This window comes from Aquarana catesbeiana, linkage group LG03 (genome assembly GCF_042186555.1).
Source record: "Aquarana catesbeiana isolate 2022-GZ linkage group LG03, ASM4218655v1, whole genome shotgun sequence".
NCBI lineage: Eukaryota > Metazoa > Chordata > Amphibia > Anura > Ranidae > Aquarana > Aquarana catesbeiana.
The window spans coordinates 185,164,489-185,187,127 of NC_133326.1; the positions used below are offsets into that span (position 1 = coordinate 185,164,489).

The following is a 22,639-nucleotide window of genomic DNA, read 5'->3' on the forward strand; positions in this document are numbered from 1 at the left end:
ATTTCTGTCCAGCTTGGATGATGACAATAAACAGTCACAGTGAACAGGTTGCACTTTTTTTCCTAAGAGCAGCCTTTCCCATCCTTTTTAAAGTATTACTAAACCCTAGGGGTTTTTTTTTACAATAAAATAACAAAAATGATTTACTTATCTGTGCAATGATTTTTCACAAAGCAGCCCGGATCCTCCTCTTCTCGGGTCCCACACCAGCGCTCCTGGCCCCTCCCTCCTGCCGGGTGCCCCCAGAGCAAGCAGCTTACTCTGAGGGCACCCAAGCAGGCAGCCTGCCCTCTCTGTCTCCTGCTTGGGTCACTGGCCATAATTAACAGCAGCAGGAGCCAATGGCTCCTGCTGCAGCCAAAAGCCAATCAGGAGTGCGAGTCCCCAGAGAGCCAAGGTTCTCGTAGACATCGCTGGATTGAGAGGGGGTTTAGGTAAGTTATAGGGGGGCTGGGGGGGGGCTTCTGCACACAGAAGGTTTTTTATCTTCATGCATATAATTCATGAAGGTGAAAAACCTTGTGTTTTTACAACCACCATAAGTTTCTGTTCTCAGGGAACCCCTGCTAATAGTTAATATATCTACAGCTCACAGTACATAAGTGATGATGGTCACTTAAAAAAAAAAATTGGCCTTACATTTATGTTTCTTAGGAAGAATGCCCCCTTTACAGATAGCTAAAAAGATCATTGATGTGATTGGTTACTGTCTTAAAGTCAGATGATGCTTATTGCTCAAGGAACAATTAGCAAGCTCAGGAAGAACCCTAGGGTTCTACAGAACCCTGGTTGAGAAACAGTGCTATAAAGGAAAGGGAATAATCTTTCCACTAATGCAGAAATGTTGCAAAATCCACAAAAGCTATAATAAACTCTGCTGTCTGCTAAATATCACAGTAAAATAAGGTAAAATAAATAAATGTGTTCTTTAAATAGAGGGGAGGGGAGTGAGCTAAAGCTGGTATATTAATACTAACTGTTTGGGTGAAAAGACTTTCTACTTTTAAAAAGAGATCAAAGATATAGAGGGCAAAGATGCAAATTATGTTAAAGTGATGTTAAAGTTTTTTGATGTTATAATGTAGAGTATAAGATTTCCTATCATTTGAGCCCAGGCTTGCCACAAAGAGTTAATCCAGCTCTGAGCAATCCTCTTTTATTGTTCAGTGAGATAAAACTTGACAGAGAAAAACTTAGTCAAATCCTCCCCCTTGCTGTGAGTGACAGGTGATTTACATCTCGTGCACTAGCCTAAGAGACATGCATTATTTTTTAATTCCCTCCCCCACTCCTTTCTTCAGCAGCTCTGTAAGGATTGGCTGTTCCACACCTCAGCATGATTTGGCATGCTGAAGTCATGTGGTTACTTTCCTGTCTTTTCACTGGATGTTAGAGATCATAGCAGAAGTTCAGTGTAAGAAATACACAGTAGAAAATGCATATTGACAACGGGAGGTGGGTGGGGAGTCTACTGACATCACGACTCCACCCACCGAGCTCCAGACAACAGACCCACCCACAGAATATGCAGTTTTTCGGGTCTCATAACAGACAGAGGGGAGACATTTGACAGGTGAAGATACATGCAGGAGGCACATATATCTTTATAGATAATCCCTATGGCAGTAGTTTAGAAAGGATGACATTGGGTTTACATCCACTTTAATACACTGGCTTCATTTTACTCCATCAACTGAAACATTTCTAGGAGGTTGCTTTTTTTAATTAACAGAACAGTTATACTAAATTGCCCATAGTCAATACACATAATATGCTAAAAAAGGTGATATAAGATGATAATTTAAAGCTCAGTAATGTTGATTGCTAATCCACATCCATATTTATCAGTCACAGATCTAGTTTATACAAGAGAACATCAATCATTTGCATGTTGAGAAAACTCAGAAAGAACTTTTTCTTATAGCCGAATTACATACAAAGGTGACAGCTGTATCAAAGCAACAATAATAAAACCACAAGCAATGATCCTTTTCATTCTTTCAGAATTACAGCAAGTCCCAGATGACATTTCTTTAGACATCATAAAACTAGATCTTTCCAGCAATAAAATCAAACGACTACAATCAAAAGAGTTTGTAGATGTTCCAAACCTGGAGGTATTAAACCTAAGCAATAATGGAATGGAATCCATAGATCAAGGTAAGAATATCTGTAACCTAAATCATTATGAGATGAAGCAAAACTCAAAAATGATGCGATCAGCTCATACACAAGAAAGTTGTATATGTCAGACCACAGATTTAGAATACGGCTACACTGGTAATAAACTCTTTGACACTGAGAAATTTCCAGAGACATTTAGGCAAGATAATATACTTACCTTTTTTAGCACTCCCCCACTGCTGCTTCCTCCATTGCAACCAACACTAACATCCCCAGTGTCAGCTGCTGCCAGAGTGTAGGAGGAGCAGTGACACTACTTTCTCAGTCATGTGACAGTGTTCAGGCCTAGACCTAAGCACAGTCACATGGGAGAAGGTGACATGCTTCTCGATACTTAGACGTACTGCAAATTTTTTTTGCTAGCTGAAGCAGCAGCCGGGGTGATGGGGGAGTGCTGGCAAGCTGAGTATCGGTGGGTCATGGGAGCCACCTTGCACAGACATTTTTCCCTGAATGCGCAAGGAGAGAGTGTCTCTTTTACTGCTTCTCAGCATCAGTTCATCTGAAGCACACTAAAATAAATGTGATGCTAATAAGATGACGTTCAACTAGTAGTTAAATCTCTCAGCATCAAATAGCTTTTATCATCAGTGCACCCCTAGCCTTAATGGATCCTCCATCTCACCATCAGGTGCAGGTAGGTTCTCCTCAAAGTGAAGATTCTGGAAATTCCTGTCATTCAGTAAAGCACCCGATGGTGTGGCTGGGTTTGCAGGTCAGCTCCCAAACTGCAGCCTTAATGATTGCTTCACTGGCCACAGCTGACAGGCAGGACCAGGTTGAGTATTAAATCAATGGCCAAAGTAATAGTAAAGTTTAAACAAGGTCTACAACCTTCTTTGTAGAATGTAACATTCGATGGATTGCAATTTATAATTATACTGCTCTGTGCTTATATTTTGGCAGCTGCATTTTCTGGCCTCATGAATCTCCAAGAATTGGATCTATCAGAAAACAACCTTTCTAACTTCCAGTATGGAGTCTTGGAAGATCTGTATTTTTTGAAAAAGCTGTGGCTTAGAGACAACCCCTGGAAGTGTGACTACCACATTCATTACTTGTTCTATTGGTTAAGGCATCACCACAACGTTAACTACAATGGTTTGGAATGCAAGGCCCCAGAAGAGTACAAAGGATGGTTTGTTGGGAAGTATGTCAGGAGTTATTATGAAGAATGCCCTAATGATAGATACCAAGTACATATTGGAGTTGATGATGATGAATGGGAGCAAACTGAAGGTGCTAAAAAGAACTCAAAACAAATTGATTCTTCAGCAAAACGGGGTGTCCTACTAACAGTGCTTAATTAAATCACTGGCTACATTTATGTTAAAAGCCATTCCTTTTTTTTTTTTTTTTAACAAAATGATTTTTATACATTGTCATTAAAATATTGGAGATATTTTTCTTCATACAGAGTCCAGTGTTGTACAGAATTCCTTTTTTGGCATCTGATATAGATTTATAGATTTACACACGTTTGAACTGGAATTGGTCCAAAAACTAGGCAAACTCGAAAATGGAAATTGCCCAAATGGGAAATGGTTGGATAAAACTGGATGATTCTTAAATCGTTCTCATATAACATTTAGGTTTGAATTTAAACACAGGGGTTCATTTATAAAGATGTTGCACACTGGACCAGGTTTCCAACTTCTTGCCTAAATCTACAATGATCTACAGACTGGCAAATGAAGAGTGTGATTGAGTGTTGAAAAAAAAATGGCAGGCTGGAAAAAAAATGGCAACATTATACAAAGGAAAAAAGAAACTGTTGTATTACAAGCAATTTAGCTTACTGCAGTTATAATCTTGTAAAAAAAATTGCTGAATTGTAAAAAAATATGTCAAGAACAGTAAAAAATATAGTGGAATTTAAGTGACGAACCAGTGGATGAAAAGGTTGAACTAGCTCTTCCAGCTTTTATATATAGATAAAACAGTAAAATTTAAAAAATGTATTGAAAAACAGTGAATTGTCCTTTTCAATCCTTCATAAACAGGAAATTAGATATACTATCTTAAAAAAATGAAATATTTTGGAACTGGGCTTGAGTTTCTGATATGATGACGCAAGCAGGCTTTTTTGAACATAACTAATTCTGAGTTTCTATACTTTCAATGAAAAATGATTAGTGCATCAAATCTAAAACAGAATACCTAAATGTATAACTCTTACCCCAATCTTGGGGAGTTTGGTTTTTGATGTAGTTATAAATAGTAAGTAAAAATGCTTTTGTGATGTAAGTACATACAACAATACGCCCAGTGTACTGCAGAGGTTGCACCAGATTGTGTACAAGGTGTGATATATGTCATGAAGTATTTTGCTATAATCATATTGATATGATATTATGAACATTTTTTTTTACCATTTAAAGATTTCTATTGAATTGTTCAGATATATAGCAAAAATAGTACATTAACAATTTGGTTTGATAATGTCACACTAAAACAAATATAAGACGTCTATATGTTAACGAAGTACATTACTAGTATCTTCTTTTGTAGATTAATTGAAACCAATAGTGTGTTATTCTTTAGTGATAAAATAATCCCTGTGTACCCCAAAGGGGAACGCTCTGTAAACAAGGGAAGGTTGCTGAACTTTAAGAAAGGAGGAAAGGAAAGGAAAGGAAAGGAAAGGAAAAGGAAGTTACCATATGAGTTTTAAAGCTTTGGCTGAAATTATGCTGAAAAAGCAAGTTTAGTAGTTCTTGGTGTCTTTCAAAAAATGTGAAGCTCTAGGATGTAATGTCCACGCATGCCAAACTTTTGTAAATTTAGCTATGGAACCATTTTTTGTGTGCTAACATTAGTTCAAAATGGGCTTGAGAATTAAGTCTTAAAATGACATCCGACAGATTAGGAGCTAAAGTGGATTTACATCATTTAGTTATGTTATGTTGAGTCTCGAGACTAACAAGATATTGTTATAGTCCTATAATTAATCACTTGTCGGCCGGCTCACGCCGATATACGTCAGCAAAGTGGCACTGGTGCACAAAACGACGAACCCGTACGTCATTGCGTCATCAGCGGCTAGCAGGCGGGAGACCGCTGACCGGTCGATGACCGCCGGTGGCCTGCAATCGTGACATGGAGAGGCAGAACGGGGAGATAGCTATGTGAACAAGGCATTTCCCTGTTCTGCCTGGCAACATGACAGGGATATACTGCTCCCAGTGATCGGGAGCAATGATCTCTATCATGTTCTAGCAAGCCCATCCCCCCTACAATTACAACACACTGAGGGAACACACTTAACCCCCTAGTGTTGAACCCCTTCCCTGCCAGTGACATTTACACAGTAATCAGTGCATTTTTATAGCACTGATCACTTTATAAATTCCAATGGTCCCAAAATTGTGTCCAAAGTGTCCGATCTGTCCACCGCAATGTCGCAGTCACAATAAAAATCGCAGACTGCCGCTATTACTAATACAAAAAAATTAATAATAAAAATGCCATAAATCTAACCCCTATTTTGTAGACGCGATAACTTTTGCGGAAAACCAATCAATATACGCATATTGCGAATTTTTTTACCAAAAATATGTAGAAGAATACATAGTGGCCTAAACTGAGGAAGAAATTTGTTTTTTTTTAATATATTTTTTGGGGATATTTATTATAGCAAAAAGTAAAAAATATTGCTTTTTTTTCAAAATTGTCACTTTTTTTTTTTTTTATAGCGCAAAAAATAAAAAACGCAGAGGTGATCAAATACCACCAAAAGAAAGCTCTATTTGTGGGGAAAAAAAGGACGTCAATTTTGTTTGGGTACAATGTCGCACAACCACGCAATTGTCAGTTAAAGTGACGCAGTGCCGTATCGCAAAAAAGGGCTTGGTCACGAGGGGGGTAAATCCTTCTGGGGCTGAAGTGGTTAAGCGGGTATACATCTAAGTTTAACCCTAGTAAGGCCATTGCTGGTGTGAGTGCTGTTAGATTACCGGTAAGAGATGCAATAAAAGAGGAAACTGTCTTCCAAAAGCTCGACAAAGCTTTACATCCCCAAAGTGTATGCAATAAATTACCTATATGGGTGTTACATCTCCAGCATAGGGAGGATGAAGATGGGAATATTTTGGAAAGTTTAATGCTTTTTGGGAGTTTTCCCGGTGTCCAATGCATGAATATGCTGAGCTATTAATCCTTATGGCTTGGCACCATGATTCCCATGAGAAAGATTGAGAGAGATCATTCTCCCATTTAATCATATTAAACATTTTGTTTTTTGGGGGGGAAAGATGAGAGGAGTTTATAAATAAAAGAGATGCCTTTTTTATTTTTGACTTTGCTAGAGGTGTGTTTTAATAAACCATGTTCTTGAAGACAACGCCCACCTTTTACTACATCCTCAAATCACTGCCGCACACTTTGGGATGTATTTTCTAGTAATTTGCAGAGCTATTGTATTGCAAATCTGTATGTACATTAGTTCTGTGCAAATGCTGGCAAAATCGATGCCCCTGAAGATCAGAAGAAATAAATACTTTTTACTATAATCATCAGTTCTATATAGTGGCCATAATGCAGTATTGCACATTGCCGATTTTGCTGGCATTCACAAAGAACTAATGTATATGTAGTTTTGCAGGACGAATAGCTCTGCAATTTTTTTAGAAATACACTCAATTGTGTATTGAACTTTCTTTAACACACAGGAGGCTGTCCCTACAATGAAAAGGCAAGTTGGTTATATTTGCCTCCCAGGCCAAAACTTCTCAATTCACAGCTGAGTGAAAGTAAAGCATTATATATCATTTATTTTAGGTTTCCATCAACATTTACAGTATTTTATTATTTAAGGAAAAATCCCTTTCCTGCACTGAATAAACCAATCAAGACTATAAGAAAGAGTTAGGACTCATTTACACTTGTGATTGGGGGTGGAAAAAAGGCGTGGGTGAACTGCAATTTTAACACCACACACTGCTCCCCTTTAAGATGCAAAGGCAGCGGTGGGGTGGTGTTCATTTGCAGCGACCATGATGCTTTGTATGAGAAATGATTTCCACTGTCTCATTTGGCGGGCAGTATGTAACTCACTTGCAAGGGTTCAGGGTTAATATAGGTGGTGAGGCATAGGCGTGCACACAGGGTGTGCCAGGTATGCCTGGGCACACCCTAATCACCTTGTGTGGTGCATATTCCCCCCTGTTTAGACCACTGATATTTCATCCCCTAAAAAAATGTTACAAAATACGTTAATTTATTTAAAAATAAAATAAAACTAATGACACTGTCCACTGCCCTACTGACACCATCAGTACATATACACATGCATATGTATTTGAGCTTTGGGGTGCACACCCTAATGCAAGAGGCTGCGCACACCTATGTGGTGAGGAGACGACATAACGCTTCCCCGCTGGCTGTCAAATAACCTCTGAAGAGCAATGTGAATGATCTTCAGAGGGCAAGTGAGTGTAACAGTAGCTCTATGTTTTTAGCAGTCAAAACGTGCCTGTCTATAGCCAATATAAGTAATGGCATCAAAAGATGGTCCAATGTCTCCCCAGGAACAGTGATCCTCTATTGTGCCAGGATCCACCACTGTTTCTTCCTGAATGTATCTGATAGACACAGGTACTGCAGTCAACACTCCTTCTCTCCTCTCACAGAGAGAAGGAAAAATCAGTTTTATTGCACAAACATTTCATGTGTTTGTAAATCTCCATGCGCAACACTGAGCAGAAATACTCCTTATCACTTAGCCTTTAATGCCCCAGTCTTTACCCATGCATTATATTGGGCATTGGATTGGGGTAGAAACAAGCCCTTTACAGCCACCCTTAGGTGAGTATGCAGGTAATCGAGTAATGCAGTTTATCTTCAGGAGTAGGAATTAACTGGGTTTAGTCTAAACTTGTTTCAAACCCAGTTTGGCAGAGCCTATGGGAAACTCTCACATGTTTTGAGTCTCCACTGGTCCAATCAGTTGTGACCGGAGAATTCCTCACTCTGCAGCTGTAAGAACACAAAGAGGTAGGGATGCCCATGACGTTATTGACCTAATATGGTCACATGGCCATATTAGGCCAATTGCATTGACCAAATATAGCTATGTGGCCATATTAGGTCAATTGCATCAAGTACATCCCTGCCCCTTTGTGTATGCACAGCTTCCGGGCTGCTGCTGACTGGGCTAGTGAGGATGCAACCATGTGACAGTTTCCCCTGAGTTCTGCCAAATTGGGTTCAAAGGCAATATTTGTTCAGGAAGTGATATTGGAAGACCATTGGTCTGTCAAAGCCATAAAACATAGGCAAAACTGTGCAACTACAGTATATAGATATCATCTTAATGATCAGTGCTGGTCAATAACATTTTGAACATGTCAATGTCTATTTTTTTTTTCAGGGTAATTTTCAAAAGATACCAAATCTATATCAAGATGAGAATGCATAAAAATCCATAGAAAGGTTAATTTGGCACAAATTGCATTGGCTAAACTGGAAAGTGTTAGCCAGTCTAATAAGTACAATTAAGAAAAAGGACACAAGTCACTATCTCCTACTATTAACAGTTCCTGACAATCAAACACTGCTTTGTGTACCATGTGTAATTTTTGATGCTCTTCTTTATAGATGCTTGCATTATGATTTCCACAAATCACAATTGTGACATTTTTCAAAGGCCTTTAAGTGAAGCACAATAATTCAATACACATTATGTGAAAGAAGTTAAAATACAAACCTAGTGTTATTTAAAGAAAATGTACTTCATTATAATAAATGTATATATGGCATTGAGATGTGTATATAGGATTCTGTGCTTTGTAACATATTTTGTAATCATGCAATAAATCAACCACAATAAAGTATACCAGTTTCATGCTAATCGAGGCACACTTTGCTAATTAAGTATTAAAGCACACTTTGAGATATATAGTGTTTGACTTTATAAATTATTAGCATAGCCACCCATATTGCATTTTTAAGTATTAAATATACTTTTTTACTTGTTCAATATTTTTTTTATTGGAGTTTTAGGGAATGGTTGACAAAAACATAAGAGAGAAATTAAAAAATTAAATACAAAAAATTGGTTACATAAATTATTGTGTAGTTACTCCTATAGGTGTATGCTGGGAAATACAAAGTTGATACTGGACTAAAGAGGTAACTACCTCCAACTAATCTTGACTCATCTTAAGGGTCCAAACTGACTCTGTACTTAAACTCTGCCTCGAAAAAAGTTTCTAAATTCAAATTCCAGTACACCCCAACAAATCACAATGAAAGCACTAAATACATGAAAAACCTCAAAACTCAACGTTTCACTCTAAATAAAGGCTTAGCTTTTCCTCAGGTCAAATGATGTTAAGCGAATAAACACATGTAATAATATTAGGCCATTTTCTGGCCTTTATTTATAACTGCTCTTAGATTAGCTCAATTAAATCATAATGTATGTTACGTTCTTGTGTCCGCATCATCTTGCATGCGCACACTCAGGCATAATGACGTCATCACGCCACACGTGTTCATTGCAGTTCCATTTCCTTATACAGTAGTGAACACAACTCACCACTAGGAGGGAACTTATATATCATTTCACCTCTAACTATCAAAGGGGCCATCTTGTGGATAGTATTTACACCACTTTTACTCCCTGCATTTCCACAATACATGCATAATATACATTTTTTGTTCATTATGCCACCATCTTTTCACATTAAGTATTAAAAACCTGTCAGCTGTACCAAATCTCCAGCATCATTTCTCTTTTTGTTTCCTAACAAAGAGCATCCTTGGTCCTTCAGAATGATTGCGATAAGTCCTTTTTTGGCTTAGTCATTATCCAAATAATTTCTGAATAGAGTCCTGCTCTTATTCAGAAAATTATACTATGATGTGCAGTCATGGCTTGCACGCAAAAATTGTCCAGTTGGGATACCTCTTTTAGGGAATTTGGGGGTATGGCTGGTCCAATGCAATAAATTGTTAGTAGATGTTGGTTTTCAGTATATTGTAATTTCAATTTTCCCTCCTTTACCCCTGCTGATATTTTCTTTGAATCACTTTGGATTTATCTAGAGAAGTATATAGTATTGGAGTTAAGTACTTCCACAAACTTTTACAACGCTGGACTGCTGCCAGTCCATAGTATGAACAAGTCATCTATGAACCTTGCCCAAAGAAAGAACTTGTGTGTTCCTGCATTTCATCCATAATTACAATCATGTTCTCCCACTAACCCAAAAATAGATTGGCATATGGCTGGATACGCACCGTACCCATTGCTGTGCTGACAGCCTGCTGGTACGTAGTACAATAAAACAAAAAATAGTTGTGTTCAAGAATAAACTGTAATAGTTCAAGAACACAGCTAGTATGCTTCTGAAAATCCCAACCTCTAGTTTGTAATAAATATGCACAAGCATTTATCCCTAGATGTGGTTGGATATTGCTATAAAGTACTTCTACATCTAGACTGGCAAAATGTGTGTCTTGAGTAATGGTTAAGAACATAACATTCATGATGATGTTATCCTGCCAATCTCAGCGCAATTATGAATGAAGGTCAGAAAATGGTGTCCACCATTATTACATGTGTTTGATCACATTTTATTACTTCACAATACTTTTTCAGTCCTAATGAAGCCCTTTATTTAGGGCAAAACATGTTGAGTTTTGGGGTTTGGGGTTTTTCATGTATTTAGTGCTTTGTTTGTAAATTTATCGGGGTGTGCTGGAATTTGAATTAAGAATTGTTCTTTAAGTAGAGAGAGAGTACAGAGTCAGTTTGGACCCTTAAGATGAGTCAAGATTGGCTAGAGGTAGTTACCTCTTTAGGAAATAATTCACAGTCCGCTCTCAATGTCATATTTCCCAGCATACACCCGTAAGAGTTACTACACAATTATTTATTTATTTAATTATTTATTTCACCAATTTTTGTGTTTTAATTTTAATTTTGTAATAATAAAAGTGAAGTTTTAGAATCCAGTGAGCTTTACGTGTGGTTAGATACCATCTATCTTTATTATTATTTTGACAATTCAGGCACGTTGTTATAGTTTTTGCTTCTTACCTATGCCTTTAAATGTAGACCAGAGAAGAGAAGAACATCTGCGGAGATTTAAACGTATAACATAGGGGCGACACTTGCGTAAGATATTCGCCACAAATCTGTCTTTAATACGGTGCCTCACTGAGGAAAAATCAATCTAGATAAAGTAAAAGACAACAAACGAATGTGAAAAAGGATTTCGCAAGTAAAAACGCAACTAAATAAAGATAGTAAAAGGAAGTAGATAAAAATATTACCATTAACATTACTTGGGGCACCCACGACCATTACAATGCCCACCAGCCTTTACTATGAATGGAGTCTTTTCCATAACCAAATGGTCAGTATTTATCCTTATAACATCATAATATCTGCTCTGACCCACTCATATTTGGTATTATGAACAATTTTATTATTAAGTTTCTCAGGTTACCTTACCAAGTTTAAAATAAAGGGTACACCTTAAGATCTCTGACCCTAAACCTTTACCTGCCCTAACACTTAATTCTACATTCACCAGAACCATATGTTTAGACCACTCAAATTAACCCTTAGCCTCCCTGGCGGTATGATTATTTCGGATTTTAGGTGCTGAAAGCGGTACAATTATTTTGCATGGAAATTTGGCATTTTATATTGTAGGCCTGTAATTCTTAATAATAACACACTTAAATCTGTCCAAACAAGAGTCTAGTAGATATCCCAGGTATGATAAAGTTTGAAACACAAAAACATAAATTATAATATAATAAATAAATATAAATAATTTAAAAAATAATAATATAATAATAATAAAATTAATTTCTCCATAAATCACTATCGCTCAATTCTGCAAGTGTTCTAATTTACTATTGCTGTTTTCTAGCTGGTCTAAAGCCACTTTCGACGTAAAGGGACACTTTTTGGTTGCTATGGACAATCTCCAGTTTCCAGGCAGAAAGAACAGTATATATAACATAAAACTGCATGCAGGGCATGGGCCAAAGCACTGGGGACAAAAGGGATGTGAAATAATTTCATACAGTACTGTAATCTGTAAGATTACAGTGCTGTATGTGTTATGATGTTTACAATTTTTTGAATTTGCCGGCAGGCTCCGCCCCCGTGCGTCGCGACGCTCACAGGGAACGGAGCCTGGCACCAGGGCCGTCTTTAGTGCAAGGCAAACGGGGCACTTGCCCTGTGCCCAATCTTTGTTGGGGGGCCCGCGCTAGCCGTGAATTGGGGCCCCGATGACAGCTTTGCAGAGCACACAGAGGACACGGGAGGATGTATTCCGCGCTAGCCAGCTGAGAGGGGGTGGGGCCGGGAGCTCCACTGAGGCTCTGACCCCGCCTACGTGCAGCCTGTATACTCGGAAAAGAGCGTCTGTAATGAGAGCCAGTGATCGGAGTGGGAGCGTCAGTGGAGCTTCCGGCCCCGCCCCCTCTATACTGGCTGGTGAATACAGAGGTCCGGGGGCGAGGCCGGGAGCTCCAATGACATTCCCACTCCGATCACTGGCTCTCACTACAGACTCTCTATTCCGAGTACACAGGCTGCACGTGGGCGGGGTCAGAGCGTCAGTGGAGCTCCCGGCCCTGCCCCTCTCAGCTTGCTAGCGCAGGAATACATCCTCCCATGTCCTCTGTGCGCTCTGCAAAGCTGTCATCGGGGCCCCAATTAACGGGTGACGTGGGCCCCCCAACAAAGCATCAGTGGAGCTCCCGGCTGATGTAGTGAGCAGAGAGTGGAAGCCCCGCCCACACACCTGAATGTATGCAGTGAGTTTGGCTGGCCAGGTATGTCCTTACACCCATAAAATGCCTGAATGTTTAAACCCTGAGCTGTGTTATTCAACTGTAAAGCTGTGCGTTGCTGAAAGTTCTCTGACCATCACCTGTATAATGTCTGCAGTCTCTGATTGTCTCCTGCAGTATGTCCGCAGTCTCTGATTGTCTCCTGCAGTATGTCCGCAGTCTCTAGTAATCTCCTGCAGTATGTCCGTAGTCTTTAATTGTCTCCTGCAGTATGTCCGCAGTCTCTGATTGTCTCCTGCAGTATGTCCGCAGTCTCTGGTAATCTCCTGCAGTATGTCCACAGTCTCTGTCTCCTGCAGTATGTCCGCAGTCTCTGGTAATCTCCTGCAGTATGTCCACAGTCTCTGGTAATCTCCTGCAGTATGTCCGCAGTCTTTGATTGTCTCCTGTAGTATGTCCGCAGTCTCTGGTAATCTCCTGCAGCCGTGAATTGGGGCCCCGATGACAGCTTTGCAGAGCACACAGAGGACACGGGAGGATGTATTCCGCGCTAGCCAGCTGAGAGGGGGTGGGGCCGGGAGCTCCACTGAGGCTCTGACCCCGCCTACGTGCAGCCTGTATACTCGGAAAAGAGCGTCTGTAATGAGAGCCAGTGATCGGAGTGGGAGCGTCAGTGGAGCTTCCGGCCCCGCCCCCTCTATACTGGCTGGTGAATACAGAGGTCCGGGGGCGGGGCCGGGAGCTCCAATGACATTCCCACTCCGATCACTGGCTCTCACTACAGACTCTCTATTCCGAGTACACAGGCTGCACGTGGGCGGGGTCAGAGCGTCAGTGGAGCTCCCGGCCCTGCCCCTCTCAGCTTGCTAGCGCGGGAATACATCCTCCCATGTCCTCTGTGCGCTCTGCAAAGCTGTCATCGGGGCCCCAATTCACGGGTGACGTGGGCCCCCCAACAAAGCATCAGTGGAGCTCCCGGCTGATGTAGTGAGCAGAGAGTGGAAGCCCCGCCCACACACCTGAATGTATGCAGTGAGTTTGGCTGGCCAGGTATGTCCTTACACCCATAAAATGCCTGAATGTTTAAACCCTGAGCTGTGTTATTCAACTGTAAAGCTGTGCGTTGCTGAAAGTTCTCTGACCATCACCTGTATAATGTCTGCAGTCTCTGATTGTCTCCTGCAGTATGTCCGCAGTCTCTGATTGTCTCCTGCAGTATGTCCGCAGTCTCTAGTAATCTCCTGCAGTATGTCCGTAGTCTTTAATTGTCTCCTGCAGTATGTCCGCAGTCTCTGATTGTCTCCTGCAGTATGTCCGCAGTCTCTGGTAATCTCCTGCAGTATGTCCGCAGTCTCTGATTGTCTCCTGCAGTATGTCCGCAGTCTCTGGTAATCTCCTGCAGTATGTCCACAGTCTCTGTCTCCTGCAGTATGTCCGCAGTCTTTGATTGTCTCCTGTAGTATGTCCGCAGTCTCTGGTAATCTCCTGCAGTATGTCTGCAGTCTCTAAACCTCTCCTGTAATATGTCTGCACTCTCTTTCACTCTCCTGTAGTATGTGTATTAATGTGCCCCTTTACTTGCTCATTTATTTGGGATTGCTCCACTGCTCAGTGAGAGGTAATGATGTGCATTGACCTCTAGCAACCAATCAGCGAACAGTAGTGATCTGCTTTAATCTCTAGCAACCAATCAGTAAGTGGTAATGATGTGCTGTAACCCCTAGCAACCAATTAGTGAGCGCTAATAATGTACATTAACCTCTAGCAACCAATCGGCAAGCAGATATTATGTGTTGTAACCTCTAGAAACCAGCCAGTGAGCAGTAAGGATAGGCTGTAACCTCTGGCAAACAATTGCAATCGCTGCGTGATCTGCTGCAGTAAACTGATTTTGATATGGTATTTTTGGTATGCCTCAGAATGGAGGGGGGGCCCCAAGAAAATGTTTGCCCAGGGCCCAATCAAAATTAAAGACAGCCCTGCCTGGCACGGAGAGGCTTCGGAGGAGACAGAGCCCACGGACACTGCGGGGGACATCGCAGGATCCTGGGGACAAGGTAAGTAACGCGGCACCAGCATCCTGCAATGTAATCCCGAGTGTGGCTCGGGGTTACAGCTAATGGGGCTGAATTTTAACCCTGAGCCACACTCGGGAAAACCATCAGGGAGGTTAACACTTAAAGCAGTAATAAACCCAAAAACAGAAATGTAATATATTGCAGCTTATCAATCCTTAGATGCGGTGGCTGCATTTGTTTTCCTTTTTAGTTTTTTTTTCATTTAACCTTATAATCCGGACCTTAACACACTTCCTCTCCTAGAATGTCTGCATTCTGGATGAAGTAGTAAAGCAGACACCTCTGGACAGCAGTATTGTCATTCTGGGGGAGGGTAGTGTTGGGCTAGCAGATTTAGATGGCCTTGACAAACAAATTGAAGCCAAATTATTTTTTTCCCTTTTGGGATAAAGGTTTTACATAACTGAATAAATGCTGGCCATTGTAAGCACCCCTGTCACTGTTAACTACTTCCCATCCGGGCCAAATTTGACACTTCATTGCTACATGTAAATATCTACTTTTCTAGAAAATTACTTAGAACCTCCAAAGATTATATATATATATTTTTTTTTTTTTAGCGGAGACCCTATAGAATAAAATGGTGGTCATTTGCACTCATGAATTTAAAAAAACATTAAAAAACACCTCACATGTGTGGTGCGATCACCGTTAACATATGCGTTCGCAATTGCGCGCAATCATGGTGGGATGGGGGCACTTTAATTTTTTTTTATTTTATACCAAAAAAATTGTTATTAAACTTGTTTTTTTTTGTTTGTACTAACTTTATTGCTAGCACAAGGGATGAACATCCCTTGTGACAGCATGGGCCGTGACAGGTCCTCTTTATGGAGGGATTTGGGGTCTCTCCTCTAGCCTCCCATGCAGCCGATCAGACACAGATCAGTCTGATCGGCTGCTCCCCTGGCCTCTAAAGGGCAGGTAAACAAAGAGGCAGAACCAGAAGTGACAAACAATGTCAGTTCCTCTCTCTCTGTACAGGGCAGCCAAAGCTGCATCGCTCCTGGACTCTGCAATGGGACCAGAAAGCCTGAGAGAGGCGGCAGCGGTGGCCATGGGATGGGGGGGTGAGACCCCTTTCCACCACCCGCAGAAGTGATCAAGTGGCTAATTATCCACTAGGATCACTTCTGCGGGTGGCCATGGGATGGGGGGTGGGACTCCTTTCCGCCACCCGCAGAAGTGATCAAGTGGCTAATTAGCCACTAGGATCACTTCTGCATTTCTCAGAATCGCCGGCTAATAAGACTGATACCGGATGGGTGCAGGCATCATCCCAGTATAACCACTGCAGTCCGAGGATGTCCATAAGAGCGGGAAGTGGTTAAATGGTTTGTCTCAACCCTCTAACTGCTACTCTGTATGGACAGGATCATCTGCTAAAAAAGAAGTTAAAAAATAACAGACTTACTGACTGGATCTCCAGATGAAAATAAATTCTTAGATGAAAATAAAGGAAAAAAAGCCTAAAAGGAGAAAACTAATTCAACCGTTACATCTAAGAATTGCTAAATTGCAATTTAATACATTTTCATTTTTGGGTTTAATACTGTTTTAACATGACTCTTACTCTAACCCCTAAAATGAGCTCTTAAAGTGATATTAAAGCCTTGTTTTTTTAGTTTAAAAATAATAAACTAGTCATACTTACAAAAAACAAGACTTTAATATCACTTTAAGAGTTAATTTTAATGGTTAGAGTTATGCCCAAATCCTCTCCTTCTCTGGTCCCTCGCTGGAGTTCCTGGCACCTCCCTCCAGCTGAGTGCCCCCACAGCAAGCAGCTTTCTTTGTGGGCACCCGAGCCAAGACACAGAGTCGCGGCTTGGCCCTGCCCCCTTTCTCTCCTCATTGGCTCACTGGCTTTGAGTGACAGCAGCGGTAGCCAATGGAGCCCACTGCTATGTTTCAGCCAATCAGGAGGGAGAGTCCTGGCCAGCCGAGTCTCTCGTGCAACATTGCTGGATAGAGAGGGGCTCAGGTAAGAATTAGGGGGGCTGCAGCACACAGAAGGTTTTTTATCTTATAGTATAGAATGCATTAAAATAAAAAACCTTCTGCCTTTACAACCACTTTAATCCTTATCCTATAAAGCAGGTGCAGGATTTGCTGAGTACAGAATGAAGGACAAGATATAGCCACCTACAGTATGTGGCAGCACATGACAAGATGGCAAGGCCTACAACTTAAGATTTGGACACATGGTGGTTGTGTGTGAATGCACATTTTTATTGTTACTGAGCGAGCACTCATGAGACTTACATCTAGTAAATAAGTTACTTGGACATGTTTGTTAATAATCAGAATGTTTTGCCATTTAATGATGTTGAGCAATTAAACGTCTTCAGCATTACAGAGCAATCTAGTTATTAAATATGACTAACTAGTACTAGCTATACCGCAACCTGAATAAACAAAAACCTTTACAGCCATATGTGGTGTATACATTTTGGGAATCATGATGTACTTACACTATTCCAAAGAAAACTATTTTGTGTTATTATCTTCCAAGATCGACACACTTGAGCACTTCTTGCAAGATCTATTAAATCCATGAAAGCAAATATCTGTAGAAATGTAAAACAATACAGCACATTGTGGAAGCATATGGAATAAATACAAAAGATGAAAGGTGGGAAAAACAAAACTGGGACTGTGTCTCTAACCACAATGTAAATGTGTACTATATTACAGCAATATGTTCTGCTGTGCAGTTGGCAGGGTTCCAATGCTAACGCAATGTACACAAACTTGGAACATATTTATGCTTCCAAATGCATAATGTAATACTTTTTATTAATGAATGTAAGCATTTGATATGTGAAGGAAACAGGCAAAGGAAAATGTAGTTAGAATTGATAATGAAGATCTGCATGCACAGTACTGATAGGGTTAGTTATGGCAAACACAGTTGCTCAGCCCCCTCATAAACAAAGAGAACTAAGTAGGATTTTTCCTTTTGGTTGGTCCAGAATAGAGCATCTAAAAAAGGTAAGCTGCAGTTTTATTTCTTTTTATGGTATGCTATGTGAATGGGGATATGTAACAAATATAAAGTAGGTTTTATCCAAATTTTGCTGCAAATTTGGAAATACACTTCAAATGAATTATTAATTAAGTTATAATACAACAGGAAGAGCAAGGGGAGAGGAGATTATAACGGTGCCAGTTACAAAACAATACACAGTATAAATTGTAAGAAGATTATCAAATTTTATTCCAAAAACTTTAAAACAAAACGTAATGATACACAATAATGAACCACATATACACTGTAATATGGGAGCAAATAGGTGATCTGTTGGCCAGAGAAATGGTGGCCAAGAAGGTGATGGCAGATCAATTCTTCCCTACTAGTTTCGCCAAAACATTGGCTTCATCAGGGGAATAGAATATATCAAAAAACATATACAGCTCTGAAAAGGAAAAAGAGGGAAATAAGGTTTAAAAGGAAGAGCTCAAAATCAATATGCAAACACACAACATAGCAACACAATGTAGATTGCTGAATGATTAGGCAACATGATGGCATATGTCCAAATCCCTTCCCCCCATCTCCCAACACCACAATCTAACATCTGAAGGGAAATAATCCCCAGGCCCCAAAATTCACCCAACGTACCCCAACAGCCCAACAGAGCAGGGCCAATGCGGCCCAGTTCCAGTAGGATGGCAAGCCCCCACGGCCACTCTGGAGACCTAATAAATGTGAACGCCGTTTGTTTGGCAACACCTGCCTGTCCGCATTGGCTCTTTTTCCCTCTCGGTTTCTTGCCTATTCCTACTCATAATTTGGTTAACAGCCCTGGACTATATTATACAGCTCCCAGGGTAAGCTGCCATTTAGCATTTAAAACCCTTTTTGAATTTTGGGGCCTTGGGAATATTTCCCTTCAGATGTTAGATTGTGGTGGTGGGAGATGGGGGGAAGGGATTTGGACATATGCCATCATGTTGCCTAATCATTCAGCAATCTACATTGTGTTTCTATGTTGTGTGTTTGCATATTGATTTTGATCTCTTCCTTTTAAACCGTATTTCCCTCTTTTTCCTTTTCAGAGCTATATATGTTTTTGATGTATTGTATTCCTCTGATGAAGCCAATGTTTTGGCGAAACTAGTAGGGAAGAATTGATCTGCTATCACCATCTTGGCCACCATTTCTCTGGCCAACAGATCACCTATTTTCTCCCATATTACAGTGTATCTGTGGTTAATTATTGTGTATCATTACGTTTTGTTTTTAAATTTTTATAATAAAATTTGATAGTCTTCTTACAATTTATACTGTGTATTGTTTTGTAACCAGCACCGTTATAATCCCCTCTCCCCTTGCTCTTCCTATTGTAATCAATTTCTGGGATGAGGTGCCTTATCTACTTAGGACATACCAGCCACACCTCTTGCTAAGTTATAATACACTTTTTCCTTTTTTCTTGTTTCCAAACAGCTAGTTTTATAATTGAAAGTTTGTACTCTTGTTTCAAACAATCAGTCCCAGCAGATGCTCTTCACAGAAAAATATATTTTTTATTTTTTCTATGTTTTTTTTTTAATTATTTTTTAGTCTTTTTTTTATTACAGAATTAAATAACTCTTCAAAGACAAGTCCATCAAAACACAGCTTTCACCTCTGTAGCATAAGTAATAATGTGAGCAAATTAACAGACCCATAGCTGAAATATGAAAACAAGTCTGGAACATTGCTGATTAAAAAAAGTAGATTGGTCAATGTCACTGATTCACTTTTAAGGAAGACACAACATAGTCTTATCACAATTAACTTCTGATCTCTTAAAAAACATATCTGTTAGGTCATATGTATTGTGAGTTGAATCACTTTCAAATTAAATCAGATTTATGAGGTGCTCTGAACAATAAAAAAAGAAACCGTCTACTGCCAAATGAAGCATCCCTTATATTATGACTCACCCATACCAAACTTAACATACGTTCTTTATCAAAACAATAAAGAAATGTACAAAACATATTCGAAGAACTTTGCAAGCAGAAATGCATGGATTAAGTAGATTTAGGTATTCAGATGTGAACTGGCATATATAAAAGTGCGTGTATTGTACACAAGCACTAACATCAGTGCAAATATAGATAGACTTACCTTCAGAATAGCTTTCTGTGGCAACTGTGACACAGCATCTTCACCTTCTCTCACTGTAGATGAATCAAAGTTTCCTAAATCATCCATATCGCCTCTTTCCAATCGCTAGATAAAATAATGTGAGATATAGTATAAAGTTGAAATCAACACAAATGTTAAAGGATATGTAAACCCAATCACTAAAATATAAGCTTTAACATGTTGATGCAATTTTGAGTCTTTTTGAATCGGTATCATTCATTCAAATAATATCTAGTGATCCTGCCATGAATGTCCTTGATCAAGCATTTCCTATAACAGAGTAGCAAAGCTGAGTCCCTGTCTCCTTGTTAAAGCTATGCTCCTGCATTCTCATCCTGTTACAGGGGCTTTTGATGGAGACTACATGTGGCCATTTAAGCATCACATTATCCCGGCATGGTCCACTTTTGTCACCATCAGGAAACTCATCCTGAGAAATGCCACATAGTCATCACTAGAGTGCATGCATGTAGATTGGATGTGGCTTGAAAGAGGCTGAAGAAGATCAGCTGCACTGAGATGCAACAAAGGATGACAACCGGTAAAACAGTATTTTATTTAAAAGAAATTGGCAATTGGCAGGTGTTCATTTACTAAAACTGGAGAGTGCAAAATCTGATACAGATGTACATGGTAGCCAATCAGCTTCTAACTTCAGCTTGTTTAAATAAAGTGATTGTAAATGATCACATTGTAAAACAACCCATTCAGTTTAAAATAGAAATGAAAGGCAAACATTTTTTGTATAGTTATAAAAAAAACATTATAAATACCTTTGTTCCCTTTTTTATAAATGATCACCTACCCTCTGTTCTCAGCTGTATAAGAGCTGGAGGGAGGAGAACCAGCAACACACTGAGCTTCCCAGTGAATGGCTGTGCGGGGGGGGGGGGGTGGCAGGACAATTCATTGGAGCAGAGTACACTGAGTTCCAACATAGCTAGAGAACTGACCACGGTGTGTTCCCCTGCTTACTGTGGTCAGTTTTTAATAGAAAAGCAAGGGGACTGCCAGAAACACCAGGGATTTCACATATAGGATGCAATACAAAGAGAACAGGATACTTTCTCATACAAGTACATGATACTACAGGCACATATCAGGAATATGAAGTGTTGGGGTAACAAACGCTTTATTAACCTTTGACAAAACACCTGAAAGCTGATTGGTTTCTATGCAGAACTGCACCAGATTTTGTACTCTTCAAATTTAGTGAATCAAACCCACTGTCCTTTAGTAAATGAAATACTTTCAGTATACTTACCCTATATTTATCTCAACGAGTCACACATACCGGACAGGGTAGAGAAAGTTACATGATGCTAAAAGGTAGACACCCTTATTAACAGCTGTGTAACAGATGTAAAGCCACAATCTTCAGGAATTTGTCTAATTACAGTAATAAATACTCTCTAGACACAATAAAATAGACCCTGGAATACCTCTTATTTAAAGTTGAATGCAATGTTACTACACTGCCTTTATTCTATTTGATTAATTCTGATATTATCTATTATTTCAAAAAGGCGCATACATGGTATAAGGCACTTGCATTCATTTGGTAAAACATTACTTCTTAAGGGGAAATCAAATCAAGTATGATGGAAGATACTGCATATAGCCGCATAAAGAAGCAGTTAACCAACCTGATCACAAAGGAAACACAGGTCAACAGCGACATCTTCTTTCTCTCAAGATGCAAAAAGAGGAATCTCATACCACAGGGTCTCCGGATTAAAAATCCTTGTGCAAATACACTGAACTCTCCTTATGCAGAAGGACTCTGCAGACGTACCAGCGAGAGGTTAAGGAACAACCTCATTCATAAACTCTATGGTAAAAGGGAAACAATCCGGAAACAAAAGCAGTTGGTGTTTGAAACCTCAACACCATTGGATCCCACAAGCATCAACCAAATTAAGAATGAAATTGAAACCTTACAAAGACAACTGCAAAAACTTGCCATGAACAGGAAGCAAAAAAAACTCCAAAAGCTACACCAAGAGCAGACCTTTTGGATACAACCTAAACAACACAAAACAAACACAACTTCTATAACTCCTGCTATCAGCAACTTGGAAGCCAATCCAGAATCCCAAGGTATCCTTTGTGTAAATGCTGACTTTACAGAAAATGTGGATATAACAGAGGAACTCGGAATAATAAATTTGTCAAATCATCAACTTACTACACCAGAAACAACAGTCCTCTCCAAAGGCCTCACATTCTGCCCAACCACCAAATTGGATAAATTACAGGTATGGTCAGATATGGAGGAATTCTTTAGGAGACTAAGGCTCAAAGAATATTTTGACAGTAAGGAAAGGAATCCTAGGACAATAGATGGTTACAAAAGGAAAAAGAACAGCAACTTCACACCTCCACAAGGACGCAACCCCAAACTGGATACCTATATTGACAGCTTCAGGCTGCGAGTTACATCCCTGATATCCACCCAGCAAAAGAAAAC

The 22,639-nt window shown here is 39.8% G+C and overlaps 2 protein-coding genes across 2 annotated transcripts in view; one reads left to right on the forward strand and one right to left on the reverse strand.

The window, feature by feature from the left end:
* Positions 1-9,080, forward strand: part of LRRC17 (leucine rich repeat containing 17) — a 43,403-nt gene extending 34,323 nt beyond the window's left edge. Inside the window, exons 3-4 of the mRNA XM_073619603.1 lie at positions 2,005-2,160; positions 3,091-9,080. Of these exons, the coding sequence (XP_073475704.1) occupies positions 2,005-2,160; positions 3,091-3,494 (560 nt within the window). The 3' untranslated portion in view covers positions 3,495-9,080. The remainder of the gene's footprint in view (positions 1-2,004; positions 2,161-3,090) is intronic.
* The window catches only part of FBXL13 (F-box and leucine rich repeat protein 13), a 276,722-nt gene that overhangs the window by 177,853 nt on the left and 76,230 nt on the right, over positions 1-22,639 (reverse strand). The window contains exons 7-9 of the mRNA XM_073619601.1: positions 20,149-20,253; positions 17,501-17,596; positions 11,231-11,366 (exon numbers count right to left, since the gene is read on the reverse strand). Of these exons, the coding sequence (XP_073475702.1) occupies positions 11,231-11,366; positions 17,501-17,596; positions 20,149-20,253 (337 nt within the window). The remainder of the gene's footprint in view (positions 1-11,230; positions 11,367-17,500; positions 17,597-20,148; positions 20,254-22,639) is intronic.